This window comes from Phyllostomus hastatus, unplaced genomic scaffold, assembly GCF_019186645.2.
Source record: "Phyllostomus hastatus isolate PE091 unplaced genomic scaffold, TTU_PhHast_1.1 phas_contig_86, whole genome shotgun sequence".
Lineage (NCBI taxonomy): Eukaryota > Metazoa > Chordata > Mammalia > Chiroptera > Phyllostomidae > Phyllostomus > Phyllostomus hastatus.
The window spans coordinates 19,226,863-19,243,666 of NW_025333977.1; the positions used below are offsets into that span (position 1 = coordinate 19,226,863).

The 16,804-nt window shown below is 34.2% G+C and overlaps 2 protein-coding genes across 2 annotated transcripts in view; both read right to left on the minus strand.

The window, feature by feature from the left end:
- Positions 1 to 5,954, minus strand: part of SERPINI2 (serpin family I member 2) — a 31,174-nt gene extending 25,220 nt beyond the window's left edge. Inside the window, exons 1-2 of the mRNA XM_045851713.1 lie at positions 5,827 to 5,954; positions 3,319 to 3,573 (exon numbers count right to left, since the gene is read on the minus strand). Of these exons, the coding sequence (XP_045707669.1) occupies positions 3,319 to 3,565 (247 nt within the window). The 5' untranslated portion in view covers positions 3,566 to 3,573; positions 5,827 to 5,954. The remainder of the gene's footprint in view (positions 1 to 3,318; positions 3,574 to 5,826) is intronic.
- Positions 5,955 to 7,831: 1,877 nt separating this feature from the next.
- WDR49 (WD repeat domain 49) overlaps positions 7,832 to 16,804 on the minus strand; it is a 125,055-nt gene continuing 116,082 nt past the window's right edge. Inside the window, exons 18-19 of the mRNA XM_045851169.1 lie at positions 11,385 to 11,505; positions 7,832 to 7,922 (exon numbers count right to left, since the gene is read on the minus strand). Coding sequence (XP_045707125.1) covers positions 7,832 to 7,922; positions 11,385 to 11,505 — 212 coding nt within the window. The remainder of the gene's footprint in view (positions 7,923 to 11,384; positions 11,506 to 16,804) is intronic.

Consider the following 16,804-nt stretch of genomic DNA (forward strand, 5'->3'; position numbering starts at 1 on the left):
TCTGTTTTACTTGTTTCTGCAGTGATTTCGAATGCAATCATTTCCTGCTGTTTGAGGCCAAGAAAGATGTCTCGATAGCTGGGAGGCTACAAAGAAGACTTCTTGGTGAAGGCAGCAAGCTTCTCTAAAAGAATTAATTAAGGTCAGAAGTAAAGTGGCAATATGTGAAACCAGTTTGCAGGAACTTGTAACTCATGTACATCTTTAAGGGAAAGGGGACAAAAAGGAGAGCGGGAGAAAAAATAGCTCGAACTCATTTATCAGAGCAAATAGATTTATGTCAGGTACTTAAAGGTCTAAGACTGTGTGACAGACGATCAGCTGCCCTTTGATAGATCACTGGACTCAGAAGTCAATACAAAAATGTCAGCAAGTTGCACAGATCTGGAGGAAAATGTAAAGCTATCAGCCTTACAAAGTTGATTTAATTTATAGATTAACAACTTCTCTCAGCATAGATAAAAATAATATATATACGTGGCTTATAAAAAGCTATGAAAATATGTTTATTTAATTTCCTAAAATAGAGCTAGGGAAAACCTACTCGTCATGGGATGAATATGACTTTTGGCTTGATTGTACCAGACCTCCATAAAATGTTCTGAAGTCTAGTATATGTTTGCTTCTCTTGCTGTGAAATGCCCAACAGCCAATTGTGAATGCCATGTGAGAGATTCAAAGATGAAAACAAAGATGGTCATAAGATTCGAGATTATTTTCACCAAATGGTCCATATAAATCATCTCATCCAAACTCCTCTTTTTATAGTGAGGAATCTAAACTCCAGAGAGATACACACGGTAGCGTGAAAGGTGCCATATCACAAGGTCATTTGATTACAGAGCTGAGTCAAGAATTTGTGCCCAGCTCTCTCTCCATAACACCCTTGGAATTAAGAAGCACCTTTGTGTGAGTTTTTGATTAGTAAGTGAAATTATTAGAGGAAAAGAAAAATGGAACATTATCAGAGGTTCAGTAAAAAATTCTGAGCAGATGTTTTGGTACTGGGGGAAAGAAGGAAAACTGAGCACACTGAGAGCCCCAGCGGGGCAGGCTGCCAGGAGTCATATGCTAATCTCCAGAATAAGCCTGCTGTTTATGTGAAACAGATTGGGAGCAGAAAAAGTAAACTATAGCCTGATTCAACTGAGTGCAGCTTTCAGTAATCATTGGGAACCAACGGCAGGGCCAGGACTGAGATGAGTCAGTGAAAGACACATACCTTGGGCATAAAATTTAAGGAGATGGCAATGAATTCAATAATCAAGACAAATAATCTTTTACTGTAGTATATTTGTTAAAAAATCGGTATTAATTTCAATAAATTTTAGTAAACAAAACATACAAATTTTAAATAAAGACAGGATCATGATTGCCAATGTTTCTTTCTGTCTTGGGTCCCAGTGTGGCTCTCCCAGGCACCACCTTCCTGCCTGTCACAGTCTCCTCCTGTCCTTAGAGCCCCTCTCGCTCCAGATGTCCTGGGTGTTTACCCTTCTTCTTGTCTCCCCTTCTTAATTCTGTCTCTTTTCTCCTTATTCCTTCATTTCCCTTCTTTTATATCTTTCAAATCTTCTCCCTTTTTGGATGGCCTTTTCTTTTCTTTTTGTAGTTTTCCTTCATCTGTGCCCCCTCTCTGCCTTCACAAAGCATACCAGGAAAGCAGGTTTGATACATCTAGTCATATGTGCTGAAATCTTCGTATTCAATTATCTGTATATATTCTTCCAAAGAAAAGATAAAGATTTTCATTATTGTTCTTATGATCTTTAACCCTCCCTGAATCATTTTTGAAATTAGTTCTAGGAAAGTCACTTAACATTTCTTTGCTTTAGTGACCTCATCTGTACATCAGTGGTATGTGTACCTCACAGAGTAATTCAGAAAATTAAATGAGATCTTGTATATCAAGCATATAAAACAATTACTGCTAATATACACATATATCTATACGTGTTTGATACTGTCATCATTATTACTGTGATTATTATTACATTCACAATCCGGAGTTGTTAAGATATCTGCATTTCTCTGTAAGATTAAATCCATTTAAAGTAATTTAGATTTTAGAGGCTCTAATTTGCCGGTTTATCATGGAATCAACTTTACGTATCTTCATAAATGTTCTATTACCATTCAAACTGTACCATGTGATTTAAATGTTTCTGGGACTGTGTAGTGGGATTTGCTGAAATTAATACAAACAGTGAAGACTGACTCTGGAACATAGTGGCTTCCTCTTACATTATTCACAAAGGAAAATGTTTGCAATTAACTTCACTCTCGTCAGCTTTTTTCTAACATAAAATTGCCTTTGTTTAAAATGATGCAAAGAAAACCTTGTAAAGGAGAAAAACACATTTCTAAATATAACTATGCTGTGCTAAGACAAGTATATTGAAATTAGTTATAGTAAATAAATTCCCAAATGAGAGACCTGGATGTTCCTTTAATGTTCAGGACCTGTGATCTGACAGAGATGTAAAAGTTTAAAATTAGAGTTATCATGGAAATTGATAGTACAGGAGAGCCAGGGAAATGGGCAGCGGCCCCTTCAGATGGGATGTCAGCAGACTCCAAAACAACAACCACTCACATGTAAAAAGGCCTCTGAAGTGTTCATTTTTCCAAATTTTCTTTAAAGACTAATAACCAAATAAGCTTTAAAAATGTATACATTAATGCTCTGTTGTCTCATTTAAGTGAAAAGCTTCAATTTTACTTAGAAAGCAAGCTTTTAAAAGCTAATGAATTCTACATAAAGATTTCTGGGTGAGGGTGCTCACCAGAATATTTTTATAAGAGAAGTATTGGAAAAGACCTAAGGAGGAAGGGCTAAGTAAGTAGTGATATTTCTGTAAGAGTCAATAAAAGGCAACAATTAATATTTATATTCTGAAATAGTCCATGATATGAGAAAATGATCACAACATAGCAAGGGATAGTGGAAGAATATGTGTATATAAACATATATGGGTGTATATATGCATATGCACACACGTATACACAAAGCTTAATCTTGATTAATTAAAAAATATCTGAAACAGATTGGAATAAGATATACAGATACACTCATAATTTTATATCTGTATAGAATTAATTTCCTAGTAAATTATTTTGGTAACATTTTTATTAGGAAACAATTATAAACAAATGGATACTATTTATATTATAATTTTCCAATTAATTATAATTTTATACTTTTTGTAATTTTTTTTATTTATTAAGGTTCTGTGACCCTGAACTTATCTCTAATATTTTAAAAATAAATTTGGCCAGATATCATCCAGTACGCATAATCATATATTAGAATCTTACCAGTTGAGATTTCCTGAAATTTTAATGTTTGTCTTATCTGCTGTCGTGCTTTTCCTTTTGCTCCCAGTTGCACCATTCCAAGAGCCAACACCGTTCCAAGCGGGGAAAATACTATGTTGTTCTCATGAGATGAACAAATAGCTTGATAAAGATCCGCTGCAAACTCAGTATTTCTTTGAGCCAAGTGTCGTGAGGCTTGACTTCCAGAGAAAGTCAATAGAAGACTCCACAACAAGATCTTAAACATTTTGACCTCTGCAGTAATTCAAAGTTTGTTAATTTTCAAAGTGATCAGAGTTTATCATATAACGCTCAAAACAAACTTTCTACCTGTTAGAATTTTCTGTCTTCTTAGGACAAATTACCACAAAAATATTCTAATGTCAGTGTTCAGACTAAGCGTCATCTATTAAGAGAAATAGGCTATGTGTTCATGGTAGTTTTTTATATTCTTTTAAAAACTAGTTCAAAATATATAGTAGTTTCTTAAAATCAAAAAAGAAGTTATAATTCTGGGGCATTATTAATAGTAATATTATCACTAAATGGCTATATGATACATTTTTTCTGTCTTTTCCCATGGCTTTAAATGGAATACCTAAAACTCTGATATCAGTGGAATTCTCTCTCCAGACTACTCTGAAATGGTTTATAGATCAAAAAAATACCCTGGCTTGTGTAGCTCAGTAGATTGAGAGCCGGCCGGAAACCAAACAGTTGACAGGTCAAATCCCAGTCAGGGCACATGCCTGGGTTGCAGGCCAGGTCCCCAATAAGGGGCCCATGAGAACCAACCACACATTGATGTTTCTCACCCACTCTTTCCCCCTCTAAAATAAACAAACAAAATATTAGAAAAAGAAATGGAATTTTAAAAAATGACACATTCCAGTGTGGTTTTAGATCTATAGCATTAGAAAATTAATATATTCTAAATCAATTAAGTAACCTAGCTAACTCTCTACAACAGTAAAAGTTATGAAATTTGTGGGGCAAAATACTCCAAAACCAACATGTACTTTTCAACATGTACAAAGCGAAAAGAAACCTCAGAAAATTATGAAGAAATGAAATTACAACCAAATATAAGTAGTACAACAATAACAAACGAAAGCAATTTCTTTAAAAAATTGAAGAGTAATTCAACAAATAACAAATATAAGAAAGCTACAACTGGAAACTACAACCGAGTCACAACAACACTAATCACACCCCATTGAAGTGCTTGCCACTAAAACTGCAGAAAATTTGACTGTGATTACTTACATCTTGAGCACAATGAGTTTTTGCGATTTTACCAAAGATCGGTGGTAAACCGATTTGGTGGAAAATCGACACTGAAGGCCTTGTAAATTTTAGTAACATTAATTTTGCCTTACAAATAATATATTGTAGTAACCCTTAATAACTCCTAGTTGAATAAATTGCTAGAAAATAACTTTTTATTGGGAGTAAAGATAAAAGCCTCTGGAATAATGTGTAGTTAGCCTTAAATAATTGAAGAACTATATTTCTAGAGTGTTTTGCAAACCATTAGGGAGGTCCTCATGACCCAAAAATGAATTCAGTTATGAAGAATCACTATTACATGTAAAGATTTCTAATAGTCAAATATTCTCCAAAATTAAGGTGTGGCATCATTATTTAAATATTTCACATTCTTTTCTAATATATATATGTATATATTTATATATTTAAACTCCACTTGCTTAGATACACAATTTGCAAAGGAAAAAGTTCTTAAAGTGCAATCCAAAATAATTGTCAGAAATGATGTTTTGTTAAACTGAAAATACAGATACATACAAAAATCAAGGATTAAATTAGTACACAAAGTTGTAAGTAGCAATGCAACAATAGGAAAAGCTAATGAGTAAACAAGTTTTACATAAAAAATAAATTTCTGTGTATCATTTTATAATATATTAATTATCTCAGATGTTTTCTGCCCAAAATATCAGTTTATAGATATATAGTCAAAATGTTATCATTGCTTTTCAGTCATCAAGTGGTAATCCATTAGGCACATGTTTATGTTCTTGGTTTGTATCAGAATAATAATAAATAATATTATGAAGGATCTAATTTTTCCCCTATAGAAGAATCTGCAAGTTATTATCTCATTGTTATTAACAATCTTAATAATTAAAATTTACATTCTTGGAACATCCATTTCTCCCAGAAAATTTCTGGGTACTTAATAAATTACAAGATCACACAAGATATTGATTTTAAAAATTCACATATGTCATTGGCTTTTGGATTATAACTCATTAGAAACCACAAAATACTCATGAACCAAACAACCTGATGAGTAATCTTATAAGACCATGATATTCAAATTTATGGTGGCACCTTTTAAGGTGAATTAAATTAACGCATTAATTTGATAAATTTTAGTATCTACCAAAGTGAACTGAAATGCCATTCCTATTCTATTAAGCACTGGTAATCAATATTATTACATACAAACTTTATTCAAAAGCTATTTAATTTTAAGGTACTTACTCAAAATTTGCTTCTGATCATTCACAGTAATGTTTTAATTAAAATATGCCTGCTGAGAAACACTAGGACATGGAACACCTGATCAGTCAAGGCCAACTCTATTTATCTTGAACATTGCTAGATTAATTCCTCTGAAACTAAAGCAGGTGTTCACCACATTTGTATGAAAGACCTAACATGATTGGGTTACTGATCAATGGTGAAATATGCAAGAACTGAGAGAGAAAACAATACTAGAATTTTAAAAGATCATTAAGTTTATATTAGTATTTTATTTATTATTTCACTTCTTTCATAACAAGTGGAAACAGAATTTGGGAGAATGCACCAGTGCCCACAAATTTGCTAGTAATTAGTTCTTTTTGTTTCTCACAGGACTACCACATAAGATTACCAGTGTATTGCATCATAAATATTTCCAAATGCCTACGAGAAAAACAATAAAATGCTATCGAGTCCAGACTGCAGAGAGACAAATTGCTGCTGCATTTAGAGTCCTCGAAAATGCACTAAATTATACAATAGTCAGAGGAATTTCCTGCGGCTACAAGGCCCATTTCCATCCTTAGTAAAAAGTCTAAATATTAAAGAAATATAAACTTTATGCCTGAACAAAAAGACCAGATTACCAAATTATATCAAGATGTTATTATTAAAATAAGTATTACTATCAAAAATTACTATTAAGAGAATTTGATAGTTAACATTGGTGTTACTTTTATGAGCTCTTAAAACTTTCATCTTTTTTCTATAATTGGTTAATTAATAAAAACAGGTATATAATTGAATGGGTTTTGATTTCATTATTCTAGTTCAAATCAATCACATCAATGGCAATCAGACATTGCATATGTTGCATTATTCGTATGTGGCCTCTGAGAAGAAAAATGGAAAATTTGTTCCAGTTATAATTAAACAAGTATTTACTATTGATTACTAAATGTAATATTATTTCTGGTAAATCTATTTTAAAAAGTAAAATGAATAAAGATACCTTTAAAAGAGCTTATTTAAAAATAACTTTTTCAGGGACCCTATAAACATCATTTAATGTCTTAATAGGTCTATAGCGTAATAATAGCCTTGAGAATCCCAATGGCTGATATTGGCCACAATCTCCTAACTTACTACAATTTTTAATTGCCCACATACGTATCTCTAAATATTTTCAAAATATTGGGTTATAACCTAATATTTCTTATTCTGACATAAGCAAACCCATTTCCAGCTTTTAACTTAACACTGTTAGAAATTATTTTCCAAAAACGCAGTTATGCTACCTAAGAACACTATCATTCTTTTGTTCTACTCTGTAATTCATAAATAAGAAGTCTGAATGTCCAAGGCTGTGATTCAATCAATGCTTCTCTACCCATGCAGTGACACCAGCAAACATCCATCACAAGTACACTTGGTTACCAAGTTATTGTGTCTACGATGCTCGGATTATAATGTAATTTACCCAGGAACAGGTCATTATTTTTCCTTCAGTGACAGAGACAGACACTCTGTCTTAGTAGGATCATTTAATGAATTTGTTCTGTAAGGAACTCATGTTTGAGCAGTTCAAGCAGACTGTACATTTTCCTTATTTTGGGGAGTAAAAAGCAATGGCCACGAATTTCTCCTCCATGGTTTCAGCTCTTTCAATAAACATTAAGGTACCACAAGTGTTCATAAAATATTACTGCAAACATTTTAAATGTTTTCACAAATCGTTCTACAACTCTATTTTGCATTAGAACATCAGGAAAAACAAAATTATTAATTAGTGAAATCCAAACTGTCTTGGTATTAATTTGAGCACATCTCTACATCCACTATAACCAAGCTAACCAGCAAAACCACCTGGGAATATATATAAAAACAATAGCAAGGGCGTTACAGTTTCAATTTCATTATTTCTCTTAGCATTTCTTATCATTTTATAGTTTTTTAAGTAAAAATGTGCTTAATTCCATACTTTAGAAACACAATCAAGTGGTCTCATTAATAAATAAAGGGCTTAAAGTTCATCCTTCCATAGATTAAATTTCCAGTATTTTTCCCCTCTGTCATTTTGCTCCATATATTTTGGATAATAAGAGGAAAATGTTCTGAAAAGAGAACAAGTTAAATTATATTTAGTGTAAATCTTCATGCTACAAACAAAGTAGCCTACTGAAGTGTATGCACACCCTATTTTAATGTGACAAGTTCTTTTCACTGTAAAAAAAATGGATCTTAAATAATTAAACCCAAATGTTAATTTCCAAAATAGCTTATGAAGTCTTCAGTTCTATTAACATTTGGTAGGTGAGACCGTGTCTAGCACAATTAGAAGTTGTAAGGTATAAAAGAAGAGTAAGGCATAAGTAAAGGTCTTTTTATTTTTCTTTTGGGTATGTGTTGTTCTTAAGTATTAGAAACAGTATCAGTAAAAAAGACTTTCCCACTTTTAAAAGCTCTATTCTCATTACATGTACTTGTGAGACAGCCCCTCTTTTCACAGAAGCAGCCCTGAATGAGGGATTAGGGGCACACACAGTGTAGTGCTTCCACATGCAATAGAACAGAGAGAGAAGGTCTGTCTATACAAACCAGACTATTTCAGACTATCACTTCAGACAAAGTCATCTCTAGGGGTGGACATAGTAAAATATGTCTATAAAATAATTTCTAAATTATACTAGGAAAAGTAGGGGGCTCATTGAATCTTTGCTTAATAAACCATTATAATTTTATGGGCCTTCACTTCAAGAAGCAGGTAGCAGGGGAAGTGTATTCTATTTATTTGTGTGTACATGGTGTCTGAAAACAGTCCCTTGCATATGCCTTCCATAATTGGATGGGTAATGGGTAGATAAATAGATAGATGGACAGATGGATATATGAATGAATGGACAGACAGAGGAATGGATGGGCAGATGGATAGATGGATGGATAGGGAAAAGAGCCTTCACAAAGTGTTTGATACCCATATTACATCTCCTTAACATCTTAATAGTTCCTTAAATTGCTGGAAATGAGGCTCAAGTCTCAGTCCACTGTACTGTCCCCAACATATGGTTCATTAATCATGTGCTCAAAGTTTAAAATGATGAATTATCCAATCAAATCTTCAACCAGTGGGAGAATTTTTTGCAATAACCCAGTGACAGGGTTCTTCAGCCTCTGCCCGGACATCTCAAGGAATCCTTTGTCCCAAGGCAATGTTTCATTTTCAAAAACTAGTTTACTTTGAAATACTTTTAAGTTTATAGAAAAGTGCTGGTATAATACAATTCTTCTTTTCTCTCTCAGTTTCCCCAATTGTTAACATTTCATCACATGTGTGTGCTCTTTCTATGTAACTAATTTCTAGGGATCCATCCATTTATTTATTTATCTCTCTCTCTCTCTCTCTCTCTCTATATATATATATATATATATATATATATATATACACATATATATATTCATATATATATATATATGAATGAGTGTGTGTGTCGGGGTACATACGTGAATGAATGTATTATCATTTGAATTTTCTGAATCATTTGAGAGTGTACTGCAAACATAATTTTCTAACACATAAATATTCCATTTTCCATTCTATCTCCTTATCTGTCTATCTGAAACCATGAGTTCATAGTGATATCTTTAATCTCAGTCCCAAATCTCAGGGTTCTTTCTAGTTTTCCTCCTTTCAAAGTTTGTAATTACCTTCTACAACAGTGAGATATCTGACCCTCATTACTCTCAACATATTTACTGATTTCATTCATGTATTCAGCTATTACTTGCTCAATGTAATTAATCTCCCAGACATGTTGGTCATCTCCTTCACTCACCCCTTCTGCCTTCTCACCTTCTAATTCCCCCTCCCTCGCCCACTCCCTTCTCTTGGGTCCAGTCAGCATATCTCTGGTGGGTCTTCTCTAGGCTCCTCCTTCCTATGATAGCCATACAGTGGGCCTGCTGACAACCATTCCTCACCAAGATGGGAAGTGACAATGGAAGAAAAGAGAAAATGAGATACCTTTTCACATATTAACAGTTATTAGGAAGCAATTCTAGAATCTGCTTTCTTAAAATTATGCCCATCAGTTCTACTTTTCCTCCCTTTCTTCACAACAGTTTTGAAATATTTGAGGACAGGTTGTATCTCCTAGGAATTCTCTTTCTTAAACAAGACCTGACAAGTCTTCTTCCTTTTAACATGCTTTCTAGGGTCTTGCCCACTCTGAAAACATCTCCAACATTTGTTGATTGATTCTGTCACATGTATTATTCTCTTATAGTCTCTCCATATGTGGCTGTCACTCAAAGAGAAGGAAAGCAATGCCTGACTCAGGATGCACTGAATTATAGATGGAATAGGCAACTGTCTTCTAAAAACCTTTCCTCTGTCATCCTCTCCACCTAATGAAAACATTTGCTCCACTGATACTGGAAATTCTGCTGTTCAAGTTCATTTTCACTGACTTTAGAAGTAGTAAGAAGCAAACACAAGGTGAAAGGCAAAACAGTGGTGCTTGGGTTCCAATCCCAAATCTGCCATCAATTATTGGTCACTCTCAGATTTTAACCATGAAATAGATATATATGTTTTATCATTACTGTCAGATTTAAATACCAATGAACTTTTGCAGTTACTAGACAGAGTAGTCTCCTTCATATTGTTAATTATTTCATGTATTTTTATTTGTTATTGTAAAATTCTTCCTAAAATAGAAATATCTTGAAAGGACACTTTAAAGTATTAATGTATAATTAATAAAATTATGTGAAAGATTTTATTAATCATTCCTCTGAGACAGAATGTATGTAGAGCAACATAAGAATATTGGTTGCTTGATAGATGATGATGATATTTACAAAGAAAAATGGATCTAAAAATGAGGCACTGTTTCAGAAGCAAGCATTTTTTATTTGACCATCCACATAGAAGGTTTTTACATAACTTCAGAACCCTTGTTTTCTTGAGGCTATTACCTCTTTGGTTGTACTATGCCACTTAATTTTAGAGTATAACAAAGTATAGAGGTAGAACTTATGCAGTAATTTCTCAATGAGTACATATAAAATAGACATAAGTTGATAAGAATTAATAGAACAGCATTACTGACAAGTTCTAATTGCATTATTAGTATCATTTTTCAAAACTCCAGAAAGTGAAAATAAGTGGGTATGTTTTTCTCAGTCAAATTTGTAGATATAATGTGTCAGTACCTATTGTGTTTAATTTCAATGCAGGTTTTACAATAAAAATTGGCCAAAATATTTTCTGTAGTAGCAACCAAAAGTGTGACTGGTCAAATGCTTTGCTCTGAAACTCTTCATTTTTTATATACAAGCACTTGCAAATAAGTAATACCAATTGTGCTGCCCCCTCTTCAGTCCAATCTTTCTTTTTTTTTAAAGTAAAGGGAAAGTGAAAGGTGACAGATAAAAGCATTGCCTGAAAACAAATCATTCTAAAGTTGAAGGACAAAGTAAAAAGGAATGGGCAAAATTCTTGATTTCTTTTATGTATTTTATACACATACTTCATGTGTCAATGAAATATTTATTTTTCTTTCAGTCATAATTGCTTCTTATTTCTTTTTATCTTCACTTCACTACTTGTTTCTTGACATAATTGCTTGGCTCTTCTTTCACGATCCAGAAAGTCTTTGGGAAACAGGTTTTTCTCAACAAATACAGCTTTCAAAGCTAAAAATAGTGAAGAAAATGACATGTAAATTGTACTTGAAAAGGGACCCAATTAAATGAAACAGTGGGGAGAAAATATTCACGTTCCACTTTATTTAAAAAATTGTGTGTTTTAGAAACCTACAGTTTTGGAGAGAAATTTTTTTCTTAAACTTCTGGTATTCTTTTGACCTCAATTTAAATGTAGAAGTTAAATTTTACCAAAGTTAGTTCAATTAATGCATGCATATAATGATAGAGAGCCACCATTTTAACAGTAGAAGACTAAAGAAGATTGTTTTCCATTTTTTTTTCTTAATATACTTAACAGCTATCAGGGACTCATAAAAAGCCCAGAACAAATTATTCTGTATTGAAATAAGACAATTAAAATAATCAAAACACAGTTTGACTGTCTGCATGACTGAACAAGTACATCTGCAATCACTTCCTGTTAAGATGCTTTGATCCGCAGGGATCTGTGGCTTCAGGGGGAAAAAAAAAGAGCCAAATTATCCCCATGAGTGGTTATATTGCGCATCAGTGAAAAGTGAGAGGAAATTGTGCCATGCATTCAAAAAAATAATTTTGGCCTTTTGCTTAATTTTATCATTTCAGCAAATGTTTATCAAATGTACATTATGCACAATGTTCTGTACTCAGGCGCAAATGAGGCACAAATATAACTAAGCCACAGGCTTTCTTCTCTGGTAGGAAGTAGGAGCAGTACCCAAATAACCAAAATATCACATAAAATAGGACACAGTTCTGAAAAGATATAAGCAATGGGAATTGTGGATAAGCATATAAAGAGATTGTAATAATATGCAGAAACCAGAGGAAAAGCTTTAAGAATCAGATGCGATTGCAGGGGAGCTTGAAGTCCAGATGGGATTTTCACTGATAATGAGAATCCTGGAAGTGAGGAAGGGTTTCCACGTGGAAAGGAAATCTCAACTGGAGGGAACAAAGTAAACACAAGTATGGGGAAACAGGAAGGTAACTCTGAATAATTCAATAACCTTCAACAAACATGTAAAATATATGAAGGAGATGGAAGTTGAATGAGGTAGAGCTGGACAGTGGAGCATTTTAAATGCCAAGCCAAGGAATTTGAAATAAACTATGTAAACATTGGGCAACTTCACAGTATAGTGGCATCTTTATATATTTAAATTGAAAAAAAAAAAACTCTGAACTTCCCATTCAAACCTAACTATATAAGTTAATATATTCCCCTCCTTTCTCTTGAATATTATACAAGAACTACTAGGAAAATGAGGGAAAACAACTCTGCAAATAAATTCACATCAGGCAAAACCTTAAGACAGATGTAACCTTCAGCCTACAAAATGTGAAGAAGGGCAGCGAACAGCTGGGATTGGGCAGGAGTCACACCAGATAAAGTGGTGAGAACGGAGAGTGAGAGTGGAACAGCAGCAGCAGCATCTCAGAAAGGATTGGCGGAGTGACAGTGAAGGTGAGGGGCTCACCCTGCAGTGCCAATGCTTTATCCTTCACTGATCCCTGTGGGTGAACGCAGGGGTGAACAAGGCTGGATGCGAAAGCCCTCCCTTACCTCCCTCGGTTCAGAGAAACTGAGGAGGTGGGACCACCCAAGACTCACACTCTGGAGCCATGTTCTGCTAAAAGCCATCAGTGCCTGTGGGTTATAAAAATGGAAGGCCACACTAATCATATCATGAGTTCTCATCCAGGGACCTACTACAAATTTCAAGCCTGAGCAAAGCCAATTCATTAGGCTTATTATTAAAAGAGAAAATTTAAAAATAAATAATTGCCATACCATGGGCACAGTAGTGTTATAAGCAAAATTAAAAACAAACCATTTTTTTAAAAAGAACAGCAAAATGAATCAATATGTATACCATCACAATTGGATAGAGAAACACTGTGACTGAGCCTTTGACACAAATTATTTTTTAAAACTTGAAAAAACACTTGCTTCTATAAAGGAAGATCACAGAACAAAAATGAAAGAACTCAGGGAAGAAACAAAGGCACACAGGAAGTGGTGAAGTGTGAGCTCTCAGGTCTGAAGAAAATAAAGAACAAATATCATTACTGAGAATAGACATAATGGGGACATGGAATATACAAATGAGAAAAACAAAACATAAGATGAAAATTACAAAGAGAACAAATGAAAGAGGAAAATGACAGATGTTGAAAATATAGATTCAACAAACACATAAATAAGGTGAGTTCTTAAGATAGAAAACCAAAGCTAGACAAATATTTAAAGGCATCACGTACTAGAACTTCCTTCATACAAGCAACAACCTGACGCACATGGAGAGGACACGCAGCCGTCCCTCAGAATCCGCGGGGTTAGACCCAGGAGCCCATGCTCAAGGCCCTTATGTAAAATTGACAGGTGTTTGAACACACCGTACACACATGCCCCTGCATACTTAAGTCATCTCTAGATGACTTATAATACCTTCTACAATGTAAATGCTTGTAAATAGTTGACATACAAAATTGTTCAGGGAATAATGATAAGGCAAAAAGTCTGTCTGTACACATTCATTACACATTCCATCATCATAGGCCTGACTACATAGTACACATTGCCAACAAAGTAACGTCCTTTATCTAGTATTTTCAGTATGCAGTTGGTTGAATCTGTGGTTGCAAAAGACACAGAGGGCTGACTGTATGTACTGTACACTAGGGGTAATAGACTGAATAGTCAAAACTAAGGCACAGCCTAGTAAAGTTATTAGACTTGAAAGATAAAGACAAAATCATTTGGCAGCCAGACAAAACAATCAAGTCACCTAAAAAGGGAGAAATATATCTTGAGTTAGATATCTTCACGGCAGTGATCAATACCAGAAGATAGCAGAGCAATGCCGAAAAGATAATCTGGGAAAGAACATGTGAGGTATGAATATTATAAACATCCAAGCCGTGCCTCAAATCTAAAAATGACAAATAGTTTCAACATGCGGAGAATTCAGACACCATTGTTCCCACAAGTCCTTTACAAGAAAATTACAACAAAATAAACTGAGAAATGACTGAGGAAAATTTGGAAGATTTGATGGTGAGCACTGAAAATATTTCAATGTAGAAGTGAGGCTAAAATAATGTGCGGTTTAGGATGACATAACGGAAGGTACATGCCACATGCCTGGCAAGGAAGAAATGATTTAGTTAACAAAAATTGGGAAGGTAAGGGAGAAGAAGTTTTATTCATTATAAACCAGTAATAGTTAACAAATGACTTAAACCAAGTCACGTAAGAAAAATAAAGCAAATTTAAAACAAAATTAGGAACAAAGGAAGATCATATTATTGAATAAATTGTGTAGAGAAACAGAGAGAGGGGAATGGAGAAACATGTTTATTTTATTGTCACTCAGCATGGGCCTAATAGTGTCTTAGAGAAATAAAGGTCTAGAGGAATTAATGAACCTATGATTCTAAAGATACCGCTAGAAGAAACATATAACAATTCTCCAAATAAAAACAAAGAAAAAAATTACAGATCCAGTAAAAACCTTAAAGTATATGTAAACAATGAATAGCATAAAAAATGTGACAAATACAAAACTAAAAAGTCTAACATACCCATACAGGTAAGTGTGGTCAATTTCATGATTAAAGAAAATCCTGTAGTTGGATCCAAAGCAAAAAACCAACACACATTTAAGGCAAAGTGTTTTAGAAATAAGCCAGTCAGAGAAAGACAAATGCCATGTTATCTCGCTTATATGTGGAATCTAATGAGCAAAATAAACTGACAAACAAAACAGCCAGATGCATGGACACATGGAACAGACTGATGGATGTTAGAGGGGAGGGGATGGGTCTGGATGAAAGGAGATGAAGAGATTAACAAAAGAACACGTGTGAGGAGCCCATGGGTTCAGACAACAGTGTGGTACAGCCAGGGGAGAGAGGGCTGGGGCCGGGGATGCCTGGAGCGGAGGGAAGTGAAGGGATGGGGGACACCTGTAATAGTGCCAACGAAAACAAAAGTTTTGAAGTGATTCCAAAAATCTTAAGCAAAAGGATTGAAAAAGTACCTAGGCAAGTGAAAGCCAAAAGAAAGCAGAGCTCAAAATCCAGAATCATAAATGCATATAGAAACCCTCGAAGGAAACTCAGAAGCTTATAATCATGGTTGCCAGGAAATAGATGATAATAGGAACTGGACAGCTCAGCCTCACAGAAGGGAGGGAGACTTTTCACTGAATAATTTTTTTTAATGTTCTAGTATTTACACTGTTTAAATACGTTGTGGGTTTCTTCCAGGAAAAACGAGTAAACCTGGAACTACCTCATAAGCAAAGCTACAAATGAAAACACTTTCCATCTGCCTACCACAGTGGGAGATGATGTGGATTTCTGTACATTAGCAGTTGGTCCTGTCCCATCTCACTACAGATTAGCACTTCGGAATCACAAGGATTCTGAGCACCTCAGAGCTCTACTGGGATTCACTGTGGGAGCCAAAATGATACTTCGGAAATAAACCATAGCTATTTTACTGTGCTTTGTCTCTAAACTAGAGGAAACATTTTCAATGTAATCAACCGGTTTTCAGGACAATTAAACCAATAACTAACTGGTAGGCCCTTGTAAATATCTTGAGAGAGATCATCTTGCTGGGATAATTCATTTCTTTTTTATAGTTAAGAAACAGATGATAAAAAAAATACATATACAGAAGTGGATCCCTGTTTTGGGGGCCTGAAGCTAACACTTTTGGATCTCTCTTTAAGAAAAAGAATATAAAATTACAAATACAAAGTCATTCATGAAAGTGCCTATTCATTTAGAATGAGAAAAAAATCTCCATGAATTACTGGAGATTCGTGGAGTTGAGTCCTTTTCTTCTGAGATCTCTTTTAGGAAACATACCTGAAATGCTTACCTGGAAATGATTCCTGCTTGCAACCTTTACCTAGAACATTCTAAAACTTTCAGCAACCTCCCTAATACTCACAAGAATATTTGCGGGAGGCACACAAACAAGATAATCTTCATTGGTGTTGATGGCAATCTCCTTTATGTGTCAAAAAAACAATGTCAAAATTAACCTAACACCTTCTAACTGGATAATGGTAATCATTTCTGCTCACTCTTCAGAGTATGCTGGAAACATCTGCTAGGCTAATGGCATATTGTTTTTCTATAATGATTTGGGTGAGTCTCCAACATATTATGATACATGTTAAGAAACCATTAACCACTTACTGAATTTATCTAATATTATAAAAAATGTCTTTAGCCTTGCTTGATGACATATTTTCTTGATGTATTAACTTGGCAAGGCCAAAGTTTT